Source organism: Podarcis bocagei (genome assembly GCF_964188305.1).
Source record: "Podarcis bocagei genome assembly, chromosome: 10".
Lineage (NCBI taxonomy): Eukaryota > Metazoa > Chordata > Lepidosauria > Squamata > Lacertidae > Podarcis > Podarcis bocagei.
In genome coordinates this window covers 8,947,319-8,965,431 of record NC_138135.1, presented here as the reverse complement: position 1 = coordinate 8,965,431, position 18,113 = coordinate 8,947,319, and the positions used below count along the sequence as shown (strand labels likewise).

Sequence of the window (18,113 nt, the reverse complement as noted above, 5' to 3'; positions counted from 1 at the left end):
TGCAAATAGGTTCATTTTCCAACTCTCTTCTACACACACACACACACACACACACACACACACTGTTGATCTTGGTCATTGTGATTCTGGATGAAGGAGAAGTGACTTCTTGGGCACATAACCAAAATAGAGGGGTGGGAGCTGTAGAGCAAAAGAATATTGAAACCCGAGTACTTCTAATATCAGCATGAGGAATGCTTGCTAAGAAGATGTTCGTCTTCCACAGGGAGGCTGGCCCTGAGTCATTCTCTCTCCCAGGGGGCTTCGAGAAAAAGGATAAACAAGTCTGCTGGTCTCTCTGCATCACCTGGATACAAAACACTGGTGCTTTAACTCTTGCTTCCCTGGTCCTTGAAATGAATTTGGTGGAAACAGTGCCAAGGCAGCCTTATGGCCCACACTCTTCAAAACTGTCCAGCTGCAAGAATTTCTACGATGTGCTGGCAAGGGAGCTGTCTAGTAGGGCAAGATTGTGCCCTGGCCAACTTCCCACTCCTTCATGCAATTGCCCTCCTAGCAGAGTGCTGGAGGCCTCAACTTCATGTGGCTCAAGAAGTGAAGCCAATGTACTAAAGGAGAACATCTGACCTGGGGGTGGGAGTGGATGGGATTCCTGCATAACCTCAAATGTGCTGATCATCCAGGTTCTAAGGATATCCTCGTGGCTCATACAAGTTGCTGGAATAGCTCCTGTCCACCTGTATCCATTCTCTTTCTCTCTGTGTCCGTCTGTCTGTCTCTCTCACCCACCCTTATCTGACTACCTCAAAGAATCATAAGAGTTGGGAGGGACATTTGCCCAATGCGGGGCTTGAATCCACAACCCTGGGATTAAGAGTCTCATGCGCTACCAATGGACCTCTACTCAGTCCTGGCGCCAGGCTATTTTGTGCTCCAGGCAAGGCTAACTACTTGCACCCCTTGCTCCCAAATCACTCACTGCAGTTTTCAAAAACAGATGCCTTGGTATGAATTGCTTCAAAAATGACGAAATTCTTCAGAACGTAAACTCAAGAGTCAAATATCAGAAATTCGTAAGATGCAACAAAAACTAATCTTTGTAAAACGGTGTCCCTCAAAGGTCAGTTCTGCTGCCCTCTGAGGTCTGTGCCCTCGGTGGCTGCCTGCCTGGGCTAACAGCCCCAGACCTGCCTCTTTGTTTATTCCCATGTGACATCCCAACAAGTAAAGGGACCAGATCAGCCCTGTCCTGCCATGGCCAATCTGCTTTACTCCTTGATTGTTGGTGGAGATATAGGATTGTCTCCCTTTCCCATTCAGATGACAGTCCCATCTTTCAGACTGTAAAATTCTATGCTCAATTTGATCTGCCCAAAGGGCTGGGACCCTTGCCTTGCTAGATTATGTCAGGCTGGGGGTGTTGGCAAGGAGCTTTGGCTTGACTTGCACCCCACTAGATAGGCCAAGGCAAGCATATCTCCTGCCTCCTGGCACACGTGGGCAGCCTGTGCTGCATTTGCCCCAGGCTGCTCCCTGGACCGTTGGCAACCACAGAATTGTGGCTGCACATTTTCAAAGAAGAAAGGGGAATAAGATCTAAAATGGCTCTACTTCAAAGGAAGCAGGCCACAGCTGTCCATCCAGCCCAGTGTCCTGTTTCCAACAGAGGACCACCAATTTTTCTGGGTGGCCCCTAAGAAGCAGGGTGTGAACAAAAGAGGCATCCCCTGTTACTGGGCCCCCCTGTTCCAAGCAGCTGATCAGCAAGCTTAACGTGGCTAAGAGCTGTGGGAAAGGCTGAGCTCAAGGAATATGTGTTTGATTCCATTTATGAATCGCTTCCCATGAAATGTCTCAAAGCGATTTTGCAATAAAAGCATCAGCGACGAAGACAATTAAAACCAAGTCCAGACAATTCATATATAAAAAAACAATTTCAGATTCAGCACAGACTCAGACTGGGATACAGATCTCCACTTAAGAGACTTTTTGGAAAAGGAAGGTTGCCCCCCTTTCAAGGCAGTGGTGGCCACCTGTTGCTGCTCTTTTCTGCCTACCCTCTTGCCTCCAACGCCGGCCCTCATCCTGCCAGCTTGCACACGATCGAGCAGAATATCATGCCCGACAGGGGTGTTTTTTTTCCCCCAGCTTGGCAATACAGAGCTCAGTCTTGGCTGTTCAGGTTACATTATTTGTGTGTTCCACAAGGTGTTCGGGTGACATCGCTCTTGTCAGCCGGTGGCCTAGCAACTTGCTCCCTTTGCAATTATAATTTCCCATAGCAGAAACAGAAATAATGTGACAGGAGTGAAATGCGGGCCAAGGCTGATTATTGCTCCTCTGAAAGAAAGAGGATGTGTGGGGTTGGGCGAGGGGCGGGAGAGAAAGGAATTGCTTTGCATGCGGCGAGCACCGGGCTATCTCTGCTTCGCTCATTTGTATTGTCTCCGGCAATGTGGCCAAATCAGCCACGATGTCCGCGGAACAAAAGGAAGATTGCGACATACTGAGCTAAGAAAAGATTCTGTGCACCCCATATAAGAAAGCTTCACTTGGGCGATAGGACCATGATGGAGAGAGTGGGGCACAGAGATTGGAAAGAGCTTCAGTTGTGCAGGTTGGATATTAAAATGAGAGCCAATACTGGCCAGGATGCTCTCCAGACACCAGGAAAGATGTTGTTGCTCTTTCCCTTCATCTCTGTTGTAAAAGCCCTTGTTCAGCTTGCAGTGAGAACAGAACCAACCCTCTATTCAGTTTTAACTGAAGCCCTAAGAAGCTGCCTTATCCTGAATCAGACTTCTGGTCCATCTAGGTCAGTGCTGCTCACACAGACAGGCAGCAGCTCTCCAGAATTTCAGGTGGGGTTCTCTCCAGCCCTTCCTGGAGATACCAGGAGCTGAATCTTGAGAACTTCTGTGCTCCAAGCGGGTGCTCCACCACTGAGTTATGGTTGCTCTGTTTGTTAGGATCAAAGCATGTGCTTTGTCTCACCTCTGGGTCCTCGCACCTAGAGAAAAAGAGAACTGGGAAGTTAGCAGGAGTAGAACCTGCGCCTCCCACTCCAGGTAGCAGCAGTCGAACCATGGATCCCCAGCAATAGAGAAACTCTCTGATTCTTGTCCCATAGCCTGGATGTTTTCCAAAGACAGCGCTGAGCGTTTTTGTGTTCAGGGTGGCTTTGAATGAAAAAGCCAGAGAAGAAACGGATGGTGTGCACTGCCATTATATTGCCCAAGCCGAGGGCTGTTGCACAGCTCCCCTTCATTTCACTGTGGTGGATTCTTCAAGAGGAATTCCTCGCCAGACTCCCGACTGCTAACCACTTTGCAGTGCAATCTTGTTCCTTAAGTCTTGATGCTGATGCACAGATAACGAAATTGAGGAGATCCAGGGCCTTGAGAATTGCCAGTGCCTGACCTACCTGAGCCTGGCAGACAACAAGATCACAGCCATCGATGGCCTGAAAAACCTGCCTATCAAAACACTCTGTCTGGTGAGTCACAGAATTTTGGGGTTGTGAGGTGATGCTGGACTGTGATGCTGGTGGGACGCGGATGGCTCTGTGGGTTAAACCACAGAGCCTAGGACTTGCCGATTAGGAGGTCAGTGGTTCAAATCCCCGCGACGGGGTGAGCTCCCATTGCTCGGTCCCTGCTCCTGCCCACCTAGCAGTTCAAAAGCACGTCAACGTTCAAGTAGATAAATAGGTACCGCTCTGGCGGGAAGGTTCGCCAGAAGCGGCTTAGTCATGCTGGCCACATGACCCGGAAGCTGTCTGCAGACAAACGCCAGCTTCCTCAGCCAATAAAGCGAGATGAGCGCTGTAACCCCAGAGTCGTCCGCGACTGGACCTAATGGTCAGGGGTCCCTTTACCTTTAAGGTGATGCTGGACATGTTGCATGCAGCGATTGGGAAATCCTTGAGCAGGGGTGGAGGACCTTTTTCAGCTCGAGGGATGCATTTTTTTCATGCAGGTGCCAGGTGAGCCTCTCTAGAGAGAGCAGTCCACAGCCAGGGAGCCACCACTGAAAAGACCCTCTCTTTTGCTACTGCCTTCTGTAATTCTAGAAGGGCTTTACTCCCCCTCCCAGCCCTTTGATCCTGTGTACCTTTCCTAGTCTGTAGTTCCCACTCTCGTGTTTCCCGCCTTTCCCCCTTTCCAAAGTGCCCTGCACCGTCGGGGTTGGAACTATTGATAAAATATTAGATGCAGATATGCGGGTTGATGGCACCGGATGTAGGATCAAAACAGTCTAAGAGGTGGGGCTGGGGGGATGCAACTCAACCCAGCTTGGAGAGGTTCATTTGACAATAATGAGAAACCAAACTTTTAGTTTCATTGGCCCAGTCCTGTGGAACTCTCTGCCACTGGAGATTCAGCAGGCACCTTCTGTGCCAATTTTTAAACACCTGCTGAAAGCTTCTAATCCACCATGCCTACACAGGCAATTAAGAACACATCTTTCAGCAATGGTTAATTGACATCTTTTTTTTAAAAAAAAATACCATTTTACTGTACAGGTTTTTTTGGTTTTTTTTGCTTTGTTGCAAACGGCTGTGATATATTTTCACGATACGGTGGTATATAAATATTGTTTCTAGATTAACAAACAAACAAACCCTCATATTATACCAGAAACTCCAGTTTTAAGTAGGACTAGTAACTAAAGGTAGAAAATCAAGAGGGAACTGAGGAGTAAAAGAACAAAAGTAAAATGTAATCAGATCTTAAAACTGAATTAAATGACAGTACATGAAAAATGATTTCAAAATGATGGGTCTGGCTGGGTACAAGGGAGGGGGCTGCTGATGCCCCAGCATTTTCTACCTGAGGCTGCAACCTGGCTCACTCCTCCTTATGCAGAAGCTCCTGCTGGCCCTGGAGTGTCTGAACCAGGTCCAGGTGTAGAGAAATTAAGTGATCCCCTCAAAGCACATGTGAAAGAGATTGCCGAGTGAGTCAGTCAGCCTTAGAGAGACAGCAGTTTGCCCAAGAGACAGTCGTGTGTTCATAATTCCTTTTATCGAGGGCTTCCCAAGCTTCTGATTACTTTTGCAGAAATCAAACCAGATAGCGAAGGCTGTTGGCTTGGAAGAACTGAAAGTTCTGCAGAAGTTGGACTTGTCTGACAATCAGATCAGCAGTTTGGAAGGTCTGGAAGAGCACAACCTGCTTGAGGAAATCAACCTAGAAAATAACCAGGTAAGATCTTGCACACTAAGTAATCTTGTTTGGACAAAATAAAAAAATCCTTCCAGTAGCACCTTAGAGACCAACTAAGTTAGTTATTGGTATGAGCTTTCGTGTGCATGCACTGAAGATGGCCTCCTTTGCAAGTTTGTATGATATCTCATGATGTGGCAACTGTGCAAGGGCAGTGAAAGGGCCAGTTTGGGCATTCAGAAGAGCTTTTTCAGGGTTCCATTTCAGGCTGCCCGTTGATGAGGTTCTGTGCCTTTTCTGCACATTCACAGAGCTCTGGTCATGGAATGGGTCCCTAGAGTAAATTCTATATTTTCCTGCATCCTATCTAGGTGGCTGAGCTGGGTGAACTGGAATATTTTGAATCCCTGCCTCTCCTCAGAGTGCTTAATTTGATAAACAACCCTGTGCAGGTACGTCACAGTCAACAGAAAGGAGGTACAAAGGAAGAAGGTAGATAAGTGTTACATGAGTGGAAAGCTATGTGTTGCTGCTGGGCTGCGTCTATATCACCAAGGTTTCCCAAACTTTGGTGTCCAGCTGTTGTTGGACTACAAATCCCATCATCCCTGTCCACTGGTCCTACTAGCTAGGGATGATGGGAGTTGTAGTCCAACAACAGCTGGACACCAAAGTTTGGGAAACCTGGGCTATATTGTTTTGCCAAGATGGTGCAGGGTCAACCTTTGGTTTGCTGGCAGATTTATTGCATTTTATGATATTTTGTGTCAGCAAATACCCCATATCAGAACCCCAGAAAGGAGACCTTGGGCCCCCAAGGGATTTCTGACTGAACATTAGGAAGAACTTTCTGATGGTACGAGATGTTCTTCAGTGGAACAGATGCCCAGGAAAAGTGGTGGACTGTCCTTCCTTGGAGGTTTTTAAGCAGAGGTTGGATGACCGCTTGTCATGGATGATCTAGTTGAGAATCTTGCATTGCAGGGGGTTGGACTAGATGGCCCTCAGTGTCCCTTCCAACTCTATGATTCTGTGATTCTTTGCTCACCTCAAGAAGTTCACCTGGGCCTTGGAATGCCCAGGTGTTTGGGTACCAATGCACACTGGGGGGGGGGATCATCTAAAGATGCAAAGGGGAAAGGGTGGCTTTTGAGCGGCTGCTTTCCTTTGGAATCTGGATGCAATTTCCGTGAGGTGGACTCACTTCTCATTCAAAGGGTTTGACAATCTCTTGTGATTAACGAGCTGCGGCATCCCATTTGTCAATGACAGCAACGTTTAGAGCAGAGTCAAACCTTGTGCATCAGCATGATACAGCACATGTTGATAACTTGTCCTGAGCAGTGTGGAAGATTAACAGCACCGGCATCTCAATTTTGATGGGCTTGAGATACCCTTTGAAATGATTTCCGGAGATCTGGGAAAGAAATATTACACATATCTCAGCACCGTCTTCCTCGGTTAATGTCAGTGGTACAGTCCACCGGGGATTGCTCTTTAATTTTGATGGAACCTGTATGGGGTGGGAAAAAATCATTCTATCTCTGTAAACCTCTGAACCTTTGCCAAAAGAAGACTAGATATACATTGGCAGACTCAGGGCCATTGGCCCGCATGGCATCTTCGTAAAAGCAGATCTACACCAGTTTCCCAACCTTTTTGTGTGCTGGGCAGACATTCGGAGAGCTCAGAAACTGTTGTGGGCCCTGTGAAATACCCTTTCCATGGAAGAAAACTGGTGGTGCTTGGAACCCTCCTCCTGAAATAGGCAAAACAAGTAGAGTGGTACCTCTGGTTACATACGCTTCAGGTTACAGACTCCACTAACCCAGAAATATTACCTCGGGTTAAGAACTTTGCTTCAGGATGAGAACAGAAATTGTGCTAGGCGGCATGGCAGCAGAGGGAGGCCCCATTAGCTAAAGTGGTGCTTCAGGTTAAGAACAGTTTCAGGTTAAGAACAGACCTCCAGAACGAATTAAGTTCTTAACCCGAGGTACCACTGTACACACACCACCCCAACAAACAAACAAAACACAGACAAAAATTAGGCCTTACTCCAGTTTTGGAGTAAGAGTCCAGTCTTGGACTCTTCCCCCCCCAAAAACAAAAGCAACCCCTCCCACAAAGCCAAAAATTGCTTCAATTAAAAACATTTTAAAATAAAGAAGGGACGGGGTGTTGGTGGACTCCAAGCAGGATGTAGAAGGCCAATGTGCCCACAGCAACTCTGCTTTGGAGCTTAGACCCGTGTTGTTCCTGTTAAGAGACCCTGCCCCAGGGAGTAAAAGATAAAGGGACCCCTGACCATTAGGTCCAGTCGTGGCCGACTCTGGGGTTGCGGCGCTCATCTCACTTTATTGGCCGAGGGAGCCGGCGTACAGCTTCCGGGTCATGTGGCCAGCATGACTAAGCCACTTCTGGCGAACCAGAGCAGCGCACGGAAACGCCGTTTACCTTCCCGCTGGAGCGGTACCTATTTATCTACTTGCACTTTGACGTGCTTTCGAACTGCTAGGTTGGCAGGAGCAAGGACCGAACAATGGGAGCTCACCCCGTCACTGGGATTTGAGCTGCCGACCTGATCGGCAAACCCTAGGCTCCCTGGTTTAGACCACAGCGCCACCCGTGTCCCCAGGGAGTACTCAGTCTAAAAGTTGGCAGTGGGGAGAGACAGCAAGGCAAGATGGTGAAGAGGCAAGGTTAAACGAGAGGTGGGGAAGGCAAGTACAACTCAGGACCTAATGTGGGGAAATGCTCACACCAGTATGGGTATTTGTATTTTAATATGAATTAAACCTATTGGGCGGGAGTCACCTAACCTGCCCCATTAGTGAGGGTCCTGGAGGGAGGCTGGGCAAGGTCTGAGTGGAGGGAGAGGGGTGTGGGTGGAGGTGTTAAGGAGGGGGTGTTGGCACAGGATTGGTGAGCAAGGCAAGCAGGAGTGCAACCCTAGTTAATTAGATTCCTTATTGGTAATAAAATCAGTACAGCGGTACCTCGGTTTTCGAACGTCTCCGTTAACGAACATTTCAGTTTTCAAATGCCATAAACCCGAAAGTAAATGCTTCGGTTTCCAAACATGCCTCGGAAGTCGAACATGCCATGTGGCTTCCACTGAGTGCAAGATCCTGAGGCCTAGCTGCTGGCTATTGAGTTTTTAGTTTTCGAATGTTTCAGAACTCGAATGTTCTTCCGGAATGGATTACATTCGAAAACCGAGGTACCACTGTATTTATAATTAATACAGGGTTTTAAGGGAGAAATTACAGGGCAAAAACCCCCGACTCCTCAGCTACAATGTTGTTTTTATTTCATTAATTTATTTTAAAGCATTTATAAACCACTTAGAAATCTCTGAGCTGTGCACAATATGAAAAGCAAAGTATATTTTTAAAACAATAATGCAACCTGAAACCAATGAAACAGCAGTATAAAAGCCTCTAAAAGCATCTAATGATGAACAGAATAAGGATTCAGGGATTTCAAACATAAAACAGGGTCAGGGAGGAAGCCTGGGCAAAAGAAATATTTACAAGGCGTCTGAAGTAACTGATGGTTACTTCTTTGCATGTGGCAGAAGGAAGGGCATTCCCCAGTACAGCGGCAGAAGCATAAAATGTCCATTTCCAGGTCATTACCCTATGAGAGTCTATAGTTGAATTTCTTTAGTTGATCTAAGGGATCGTAGGCAGTCTTTCAGGTACTCTTGTCCCTAGTTGTTCAGGGCTGTAAATGCTAACATCGAGACTTTGTATGTAGCCCCATAGTTGCTCAGCAGCCACTGTGGTTCACTCAGCGCAAGTGCAAAATATGTACCGTATTTTTCGCTCTATAGGACGCACTTTTTCCCCTTCAAAAATGAAGGGGAAATGTGTGTGCGTCCTATGGAGCGAAGACGCCATAGCCCCGCGACCCTCTCCCGGCTGGAGAGGTGACGCGCGGCTATGGCAGGAGCCTCTATAGCCACGTGTCACCTCTCCAGCCGGGAGAGCGCGCGCGGGGCTAAAGAAGCCATAGCCCCGCGACCCTCTCCCGGCTGCAGAGGTGACGCGCGGCTATGGCAGGAGCCTCTCCGCTGCGCCTTTCTGCTGCTCCCTGACCTGCTCTTTCGCTGAAGGGGCGCTGGGCAGAGAGGGGGAGACTTTTTTTCCCTTGTTCTCCCCCCTCTAAAACAAAGTGCATCCTATTGTCCGGTGCGTCCTATGGTGCGAAAAATACGGTACATCCAGGTGCTCTACTCAGTGATCTAGGCACAACATTCAGCCCCATATAGGAGAGCATCTCTAACTAAAACTCAAGCTGTTTTCCTCTCAAGCTCTCTCAAGCCTTGCTAGGCAGTGCTCCTTAGATCAGAATTTGGTCGTTTTTAAAACGTCTCTCCAATTAATCTGCATGGCTTTTTAGTGATTTTATGAACGGAAGTGGCAATTATGTTAAGATAGCATTGAATTGAATGTCAGTGATTTGGCGTGACTTGGCTTTCCTGAGACAATGCCTCTAATCAAGCTGCCAAGATGTTAGTTTTCTCATTGACAGTTAATTATTGTACCTCTTAAAGTTATACTTCAGACAACTAAACTTTATTTTTTTATATCAATTTACAGTTCCGTTTAGCATCTCTCCCCTTACTCTTTATGCCCTTTAAGTTCCTGTGACACTTCACTTGCAATTAGGGGGATCATTACTCTGACCAAATTTGAGTTTGGATAATTAAACCTCATCTACTGCATTCTCTTGAAAATATTCAGTCCCAGATGGTATTTTCAGGCCTTTATACACACTTAGTTGTCACAGGATAAAAAACAACAACAACCCATAAATTAATTTAACACATTCAGGGAATGAAAACCTCAGTAAGAGGGTGAATTTGAAAAAAGAAACAGCACATTTCTTTTTTTTCATGTTCCACGAGATTAAAAACAAACTTCAGACAGAAGAGTAGCTAATCAGGGGTAAACATTACAGTCCAGGCTTTGCCAGCAATACGGGTTTTCTATCTGCATTGAGGTGTTTTAGAAAAGACAAGAAAAGGAAAGGATTCAAAACTGTCACACACACACACACACCAGTCTGAAGAGATACATCCCATTCCAGCATTTCCCAAACTTGGGTCTCCATCCATTTTTTTGGACTACAACTCCCATCATCCCTAGCTAGCAGAACCAGTGGTCAGGGATGGTGGGAACTGTAGTCCAAAAACAGCAGGACACCAACATTTGGCAAACCCAGCCTCATTCTACCACTTCAAACTGTTAACTCCTTGATTTACTGCCTATGTAGAATAGGTCTATGATCCAGAACTCCCCAGGAGCAGGATTTGTGCGCATCCTTGGGGTTTCACTGTTATGTTGAAGCTTAGCATATGTATACCTGAAGGAGTGTCTCCACCCACAGCATTCAGCCCAGACACTGAGGACAAAGTTCCGAGGGCCTTCTGGTGGTTCCCTCACTGTGAGAAGCAAAGCTACAGGGAACTAGGCAGAGGGCCTTCTCGGTAGTGGCACCCACCCTGTGGAACGCCCTCCCATCAGAAGGCAGTTTAGGGTGAGAGGGACCAATGCTCTCACTTCCTATGTTCCTAAGTCCATGGAGAACTTTAAAAACAGGGCTGGAAAACCTTTGGCCCTCCAGCTGTTGTTGAACTGCAGTATCCACCAGCCCCCATAAGTGTTGCCAATGGCTAGGAATGTTCAACAAAATCGGAAGGTCCTTAGAAGATAAGGACAAGAAAGGAGATGGGAAGCCAGGTACGGGAAGAGGAGACACCTCACATGGTTTGAATGTTCAATTTTCCAAGCATTTTAACTGCCAACCGTGCCCATCTTTCGCTCTGCCTGCCGTGTGGCTCAGTTTCCTTCTCCGCTTTGGAAGAAGCCATGATAAAGAGGGTTGTCAGCCTGTTTCTTTGGTTGGGTTGCGCTCTCATTTTCTGTGGATGTCTTCTGCTTTCCTAATATTCTGTGTCAAAAGTATGATAAAATGGCTTCTCGCGTATTAGTTTGAAGAGCTGAATTTAAATTATCGCCCATTTAAATGAATCTTCAACCTCTTTGTTATATCGATATCAGCAACACGAGGATTATTGGCCCCTGGTCATTTTCATGCTGCTTCGACTCACAGAGCTGGATCATAAGAAAATCACCGTGCAAGAAAAGGTAAGCGTGCTCTTTCAGTTGATTCATCCGTATTGAGATATAAGTAGGGGCCCTGCAACAAAATGTTGCATTGTGGAGTTCCAGAAGGAACATATTGATTAATCAGGAGGGAATTCACAAACTCATTTGGCCACCTTTGTTCAAGCTGAAGGAATTGATGTAATTAATGAATTGATCCCTCTCCTCTTAATCCTTGGGAGCAGGTTGCTGCTGTCAACAAGTACGACCCTCCTCCCGAAGTGGTGGCTGCCCAGGATCACATGACCCAGATCATGTATAGCATGATCCAGCGGCAGCGGATTTTTGACAGGTAAGCTGGGCGTCAGTTCCCCTTCCACCCTGTAGGTGGCGCTCAGGTAAAGCTGTCACAGGGATGGGACATTTTCCATGGGGGGGGGGGGAGAGAAGACTCTGTTGTCGGTACCAGGATGGAAATCAGGCAGAACTTGCTTGGCTGAGCAGATTACGAAACGAAGTTAGTTGCTCACCTCGGAGCTCCAAGACAGATTGCACACCGCCCCGTTCCTTTTAAACAATCTGTCAGAACAGATGGCCACTCACATCACAAACGGAGAGATGCGAAGAGGCAACAGTCCTCTTATCGATACCCAGCGACGATTACCAGCCCTCCAGAGTGCTTGCAACTGTAGTTTCTTCAGGCTGTCTCTAACTTTCTCCCGTCAATAGTGTTGGCATCTCGTGGCGGGCAAAATGGCCATGGCTCCCGCTGTGGATCACAGAGGCTACAAGAGGAGCACTCACAAGGCCTCCTCATTCTCACCCTCTTCTAGCATCCATCTGTACCCATCAGTCTCCTTTTCACCAGCCCTTCTCTCATTTCTCAGGAGGCGTTTCCATCGGGGGGCATCCATTGCGACTGTGTTGGCATTTTCTAGGCAGTTTCCCCCTTGCACGTACTTGGAACTTGATGGCTCTGTTCCCAAGCAGCTCAGCCCGGCTCGTCTGGTGTGTTGCATCCAAGGCATCACATAGGATTAAATTAACAGCTGCCAGCCCACGCCTTCTGTTGAGTCTATAAATAATGCTCCAAGTCATAGGAAATATTTAATTTGGGTGTTTGGGTGAACCCATCATCTCCATCTAGCGCAGAGCTTTCCAAACTTTTCATGCTGGTGACACACTTTTTAGACATGCATCGCTTCGTCACACAGTAATTCAGTTTTACTAGCAAACCGGAGGTTAAGGTAACCCCTTAAAGCAGGCATAGGCAAACTCCGGCACTCCAGATGTTTGGGACTACAATTCCCATCATCCCTAGCTAACGGGACCAGTGGCCAGGGATGATGGGTGTTGTAGTCCCAAAAACATCTGGAGGGGCGGAGTTGCCTATGCCTGCCTTAAAGAGTGCAGGGGGCGTTTGCATGACACACCTGCACACCACAGCCAACACACTAATGTGTCAAGATGCACAGTTTGGAAAGCTCTGATCTAGTGAATAGAATCATGGCCTTAAAGTATCCAAATCATTTTATTTATTTATTTATCTGTCTATCTAAAAGCAGTCTGTCCCACCATTTCACACACACACACACACACACACCCAAAAAAATATGCATTTGTTTATTTTTATTAGACATATGCCATCCTTCATCATAAGATATCAGGGCGGTTCACAAGATAAATATCCAAAGTAAAAGCACAAACACATTTAAAAGGCTTTAGAATATTAATCAGCCCAAGGCCTGGTTGAAGAGGAGCGTTTTTGTGTGGTGCTTAAAGATAGATAATTCAGGCGCCTTACAAGTCCCAAACATAACAAGAGCTGAGGACAGGCACCCTCAAACTTTGGCCCTCCATATGTTTTGGAACTACAATTCCCATCATCCCTGACCACTGGTCCTGTTAGCTAGGGATGATGGGAGTTGTAGTCCCAAGACATCTGGAGGGCTGAGTTTGGTGACGCCTGGGCTAGGAGATACCTAGAGGGGAGCTGTGTATATTGTGTATCGCATCCGAATTCCTGTGAGAAGGTTAATGGCGGCATCTTTTTCCTTCTCTCTGTGCAGCACCTTACCCAGCCTCGATGCTCCCTATCCCATGCTGGTGTTGACCGGACCCCTGGCCTGCTGGAAGCGAGAACTTTGCCACAGGCTCTGCAGAAAATTCAACAACTATTTCAGATACAGGTATCTCTGGTCCATAAATGTTCACGATGTCCTTGGAGACTTGCTGGAAATAAAACAAGGCAGGTTTTCTCAGAAAGATAAAAAAAAAGCTTTATGGAAGGCAATTATGCCCTTCTCTGTTCTACCAGTTTTAGTTTCCCCCTTTTATTTTCTTCTTATCATCTTATATTGCCCTCCCCATCAAATTCAGGGGAGAAATCATCTGGTTTGTAGGGTTCTTTTCCTGCAACGTATCCAAATCAGATACTTTCCATCTCGCTGTGGACCAAATGCAGATTGATGTTAATTGTAGGAATGCAAGCTTTAATCAGTACATTGTGGCTGCTTTCGTACCACTGTTTAATTGGGTGGGACTGACTTCTAAGTATTTAGAAGTTTGATTGTCAGAGGCCAGTTTTAATTTCTGAGTGCAAATTTTAATGGAGTTAAATGCTCTCTCTTTTTTGAAGCTATTTTAGTTCTGCTGTGTTGCTCTAAAAGGATGGGGTGGCTGGGTCTAAAATGACCTTTCTTCTTAACAATGAACAGTAACTACATACTTATAAAATTGTGAGTTATCTTGCTTTTTGTTCAAAATAGCCAAAAGGCAGCTATATTGAGCGTTTGGTAAAATAACCACATAGATTAAGTTAATCAGGGGGAAAAGGTTTAATTGAGCAGTGTGAAACCATTCCCAGCTGGTTCCTCCAGCCCCCGTGGGTCATTTTGACAGGTGGGCAGGGACCACCCATCAGTCAATCATTTGATGTCACAATGACTCCAGGTGACATGCTTTACTTTGCCTGCCCAGTTTGAAATCAAAGGGCTTTGAAGGAACCGCTGATTAAGTAAATGATTGACAGTGTCTGAAAACCCCACTTTCAGCAGGGAGCCACTTCTTCTATTGCCTCTGACCTGACATAATATATGATGCCCAGTGTAGGACTGGTTCCTGTGGGTTGACCTCATAGACCAAATGCTAAGGGCTGCTGCCCTGATTCATTAGGTTGGTGGGCCAGAGGTTCCTTGCCACTGGTTTAATTGGTTGTGATGGACTTAAGTAAAGGTAAAGGAACCCCTGACCATCAGGTCCAGTCGTGACCGACTCTTGGGTTGCGGCACTCATCTCGCTTTATTGGCCGAGGGAGCTGGCGTACAGCTTCCGGGTCATGTGGCCAGCATGAGCCGCTTCTGGCGAACCAGAGCAGCACACGGAAACGCCGTTTACCTTCCTGCCAGAGCGGTACCTATTTATCTACTTGCACTTTGACGTGCTTTCGAACTGCTAGGTTGGCAGGAGCAGGGACAGAGCAACGGGAGCTCACCCCGTCGTGGGGATATGAACCGCCAACCTTCTGATCGGCAAGTCCTAGGCTCAGTGGTTTAACCCACAGCACCACCCGCGTGTGATGGACTTAGCCACTCGCAAACTGCATTGAGCTGTCCAGTCACCGCTGCAAATATATGTACACCTAGACATTCATTTCATGGCTTAGCTACAGAACCTGACCCCATTCATGTTCAGCGCATGGCAACTTGTATTTGTATAATGCCGGTTCTAATCCCAGGGTAGGGTTTCATGGCAGTCCAGAGAGTCTGTCCAGGATTTGTGTTGGCTTTCCAAATACAGTGGTACCTCGGGTTAAGTACTTAATTCGTTCCGGAGGTCCGTTCTTAACCTGAAACTGTTCTTAACCTGAAGCACCACTTTAGCTAATGGGGCTTCCCGCTGCCACCGCACCGCCGGAGCACAATTTCTGTTCTCATCCTGAAGCAAAGTTCTTAACCTGAGGTACTATTTCCGGGTTAGCGGAATCTGTAACCTGAAGCATCTGTAACCTGAAGCGTATGTAACCCGAGGTACCACTGTATCGCAGTATTGGACTGATGGCCTGAACAGAAGGGAAAGCCAAAGATGTAGTTGAATACAATATTATTTACCGTTTCCGTTGTAAGGAAAAGATACACTGGATTTCGGTGTAAATTTCACTGCTCGCTCATGCACATCTTGGAATCCCTGCCACTCGGGTTCTTTATGGGACCTTTCAGAAAGCAAGCCTGTTCCTTGCACTTCCCCTGCCTCTTATGGGTGGGCGATGGCAGAATCTGAATGTACACAAGGATAGCTCCAGTTCCTGGGTGACCCATTTGGGCGTCTGACCGGCTCTCCCTGAGTTGTCCAAAGGTTAGCAGTTCCTGATCTACAGTGATCTACAGGTATCTGAAGAAGTGTGCATGCACACGAAAGCTTGTACCAAGAAAAAACTTAGTTGGTCTCTAAGGTGCTACTGGACAATAGGGCTCAGGGCAGCTAACAACAAATTTAAAACACTTAATTGATGCAACCAAAAACAGCATAAAATACAGGAAAATAAATGAATAACAATAAATTCAGAATTCAAAAATCAATTTAGGGGGGAAATCCATCCAATAAACATTAGATAATCACCAGGGCTAGCTGGCTAAATTAGTCCTATTTGGGCCAGCGAGGAGACATGGGGAGAATTAGCTGTGGGCTCCCAGAGCGGGTAATCTTCATAAAAAGGAAGGGGAATAAAAGATCAGTCTAAGTTCAAACTGAAAGCCAAGCGGAATAGCTCTTTCTTTCAGGCCCTGCGGAAGGAAGTTAAATCCTGCAGGGCCCTGGTCTCATGGGACAGAGCATTCCACCAAGTCGGAGCCATCACTGAGAAGGCCCTGGTGGAGGATAATCTGACTTCCTTAGGGCCCGGGACCTCTAAACTATGGTTATTCATGGACCTTAAGGTCCTCTGTGGGGCAGACCAGGAGAGACGGTCCCGTAAATGGACCTTAGACCTTCTTAGACCTTAAAGCACATACTTTCCTACCGGTTTGTCATAGAATTGTAGTGTTGTAAGGGTCCCTGAGAGTCATCTTATGTCAAGATTAGCAAGCCTGGCGACTTCCAGACGCTCTTGAACTGCAGCTTCCATCATCCCAAGAACATAAGAAGAGTTTTGCTGGATCAGGCCAGTGGCCTCTCTAGTCCAGCATCACGTTCTCACAGTGCCCATGGAAAGCCTGGAAGCAGGACCTGAGCACAATGGAGGTTTCAGTGTGTTGTAAATCAAAGACTTTGAAATAAATCTCCTGGCTGAGAGGGAGTAGTGGGTGGGGAGAGACATCAAATACAATACATATTAAATAAATTACACAGTTTGAAAAGCCTGGCTGGAATTTCCCAGTAATTGAAAACTGCTGGGGATTTTCCAAACACCTTCAGTTTTCCAAGAGCCTTGTTGTGTTTTATTTTATATTTTATTCCCTCATAAGCATCATGCACGTGAAGAACAGAGAGCAAAGCAGTCTTAGCAGAGCAGAAAATTACTACCATAAAGCAAAGCTGCATTTTTATTATTCAGAGGAGGTTTCTGTAGCTTTCGTGTGCTGCTTTTAGAATTTTCAACATGCCACTTGTTAAAACTGTATTTTATGGAAGATACTGGGCAACTTCAAATGTAAACATGACCTTGCTGTTAAAAGGAGCTTGTAACATAAGGTTTTTTTAAAAAAAGAAGGTCATTCAAAACATCTGATCAGTGCCCAGGACTGACCTTTTGAGATGTGTATATTTATAAAAATTGCTGAGAAAATCACGCCTTTGAAGTTTCAGCTTTATAGGGTCCACGTGCCTCATACGGTTCTCATTTGACACAGTTATTGAATAAGATGGTTCCTGAATCCCTTTCCCTGGAGTGTTGTTGTGGCAGGGTTGGCTGGCATTTTTAGGCCTCCCCCACAGGCACTATAACATCTGAAGGACGTGGGAGAATCACACACCACTCAACATTTCACAGATGTAAATAGGGAGGGACATGCTCTGTACTTGTAAAACAAAAAAAAAACATGCACACATACACACACCTGCCAAATTCTAACCCTAAGCATCACTCTCTGAGTTCCCTTCTCCCATAATTCACATGGATGATGTCTCTTCTCTGATTTCTTTTGTTAATTTACTCTGCAATGTGGCCTGTTGGCTGCATCTAGCATCAGTGTGTGAAACAGTGAGTGCTGTCATGTCTTCAGTCCAAAATCTGTGTTCTTCCAGTTCATCAACACCAGTCTTTTGGCCACAGTTAGAACGTGTAGACTACATCCACTTTTGTTGCCCAGTTGTCAACTTCTGTTTATACCAATAGGTGTAAAATTCAAAAGAATATTTTCCACTGAATTTTTTTAAGTTTTTCTGTGTAGTCATATTCATGCAGCCAAACACATTCCCCCAAAACTTAGTACAGGAAAGTGTAAGAACCTATGTTTCAAGGAGCCATTATCCTTATTACATCTCCAACAAAGAACTGCATTAGACCAGGCGTAGGCAAACTCGGCCCTCCAGATGTTTTGGGACTACAACTCCCATCATCCCTGGCCACTGGTCCTGTTAGCTAGGGATGATGGGAGTTGTAGTCCCTAAACATCTGGAGGGCCGAGTATGCCTATGCCTGCATTAGACAGTCCTTTTCTATACAAATGTAATGGAGTCCAATAAATTCTAAGTATTAATTTCTGTTGTATAAGATGCATTGTGTGGCTATCTTTTCTCTGTCCTGGATTTACTGCCAATCATCTGAAGGGGGTAGATTTCTGTCTCCACCGCATTTATAATTTTATCAACCTTTGCTATGTTCAAATGTAAATATATATATATATACATACACAAACACACATCCTTTACA

The 18,113-nt window shown here is 46.2% G+C and overlaps 1 protein-coding gene across 2 annotated transcripts in view; it reads left to right on the top strand.

The window, feature by feature from the left end:
- LRGUK (leucine rich repeats and guanylate kinase domain containing) overlaps positions 1 to 18,113 on the top strand; it is a 54,496-nt gene that overhangs the window by 10,066 nt on the left and 26,317 nt on the right. For both annotated transcript variants that reach the window (XM_081209930.1, XM_081209931.1), the window contains exons 6-11: positions 3,333 to 3,457; positions 5,025 to 5,168; positions 5,501 to 5,581; positions 11,201 to 11,287; positions 11,491 to 11,597; positions 13,315 to 13,434. In XM_081209930.1, coding sequence (XP_081066056.1) covers positions 3,333 to 3,457; positions 5,025 to 5,168; positions 5,501 to 5,581; positions 11,201 to 11,287; positions 11,491 to 11,597; positions 13,315 to 13,434 — 664 coding nt within the window. The remainder of the gene's footprint in view (positions 1 to 3,332; positions 3,458 to 5,024; positions 5,169 to 5,500; positions 5,582 to 11,200; positions 11,288 to 11,490; positions 11,598 to 13,314; positions 13,435 to 18,113) is intronic.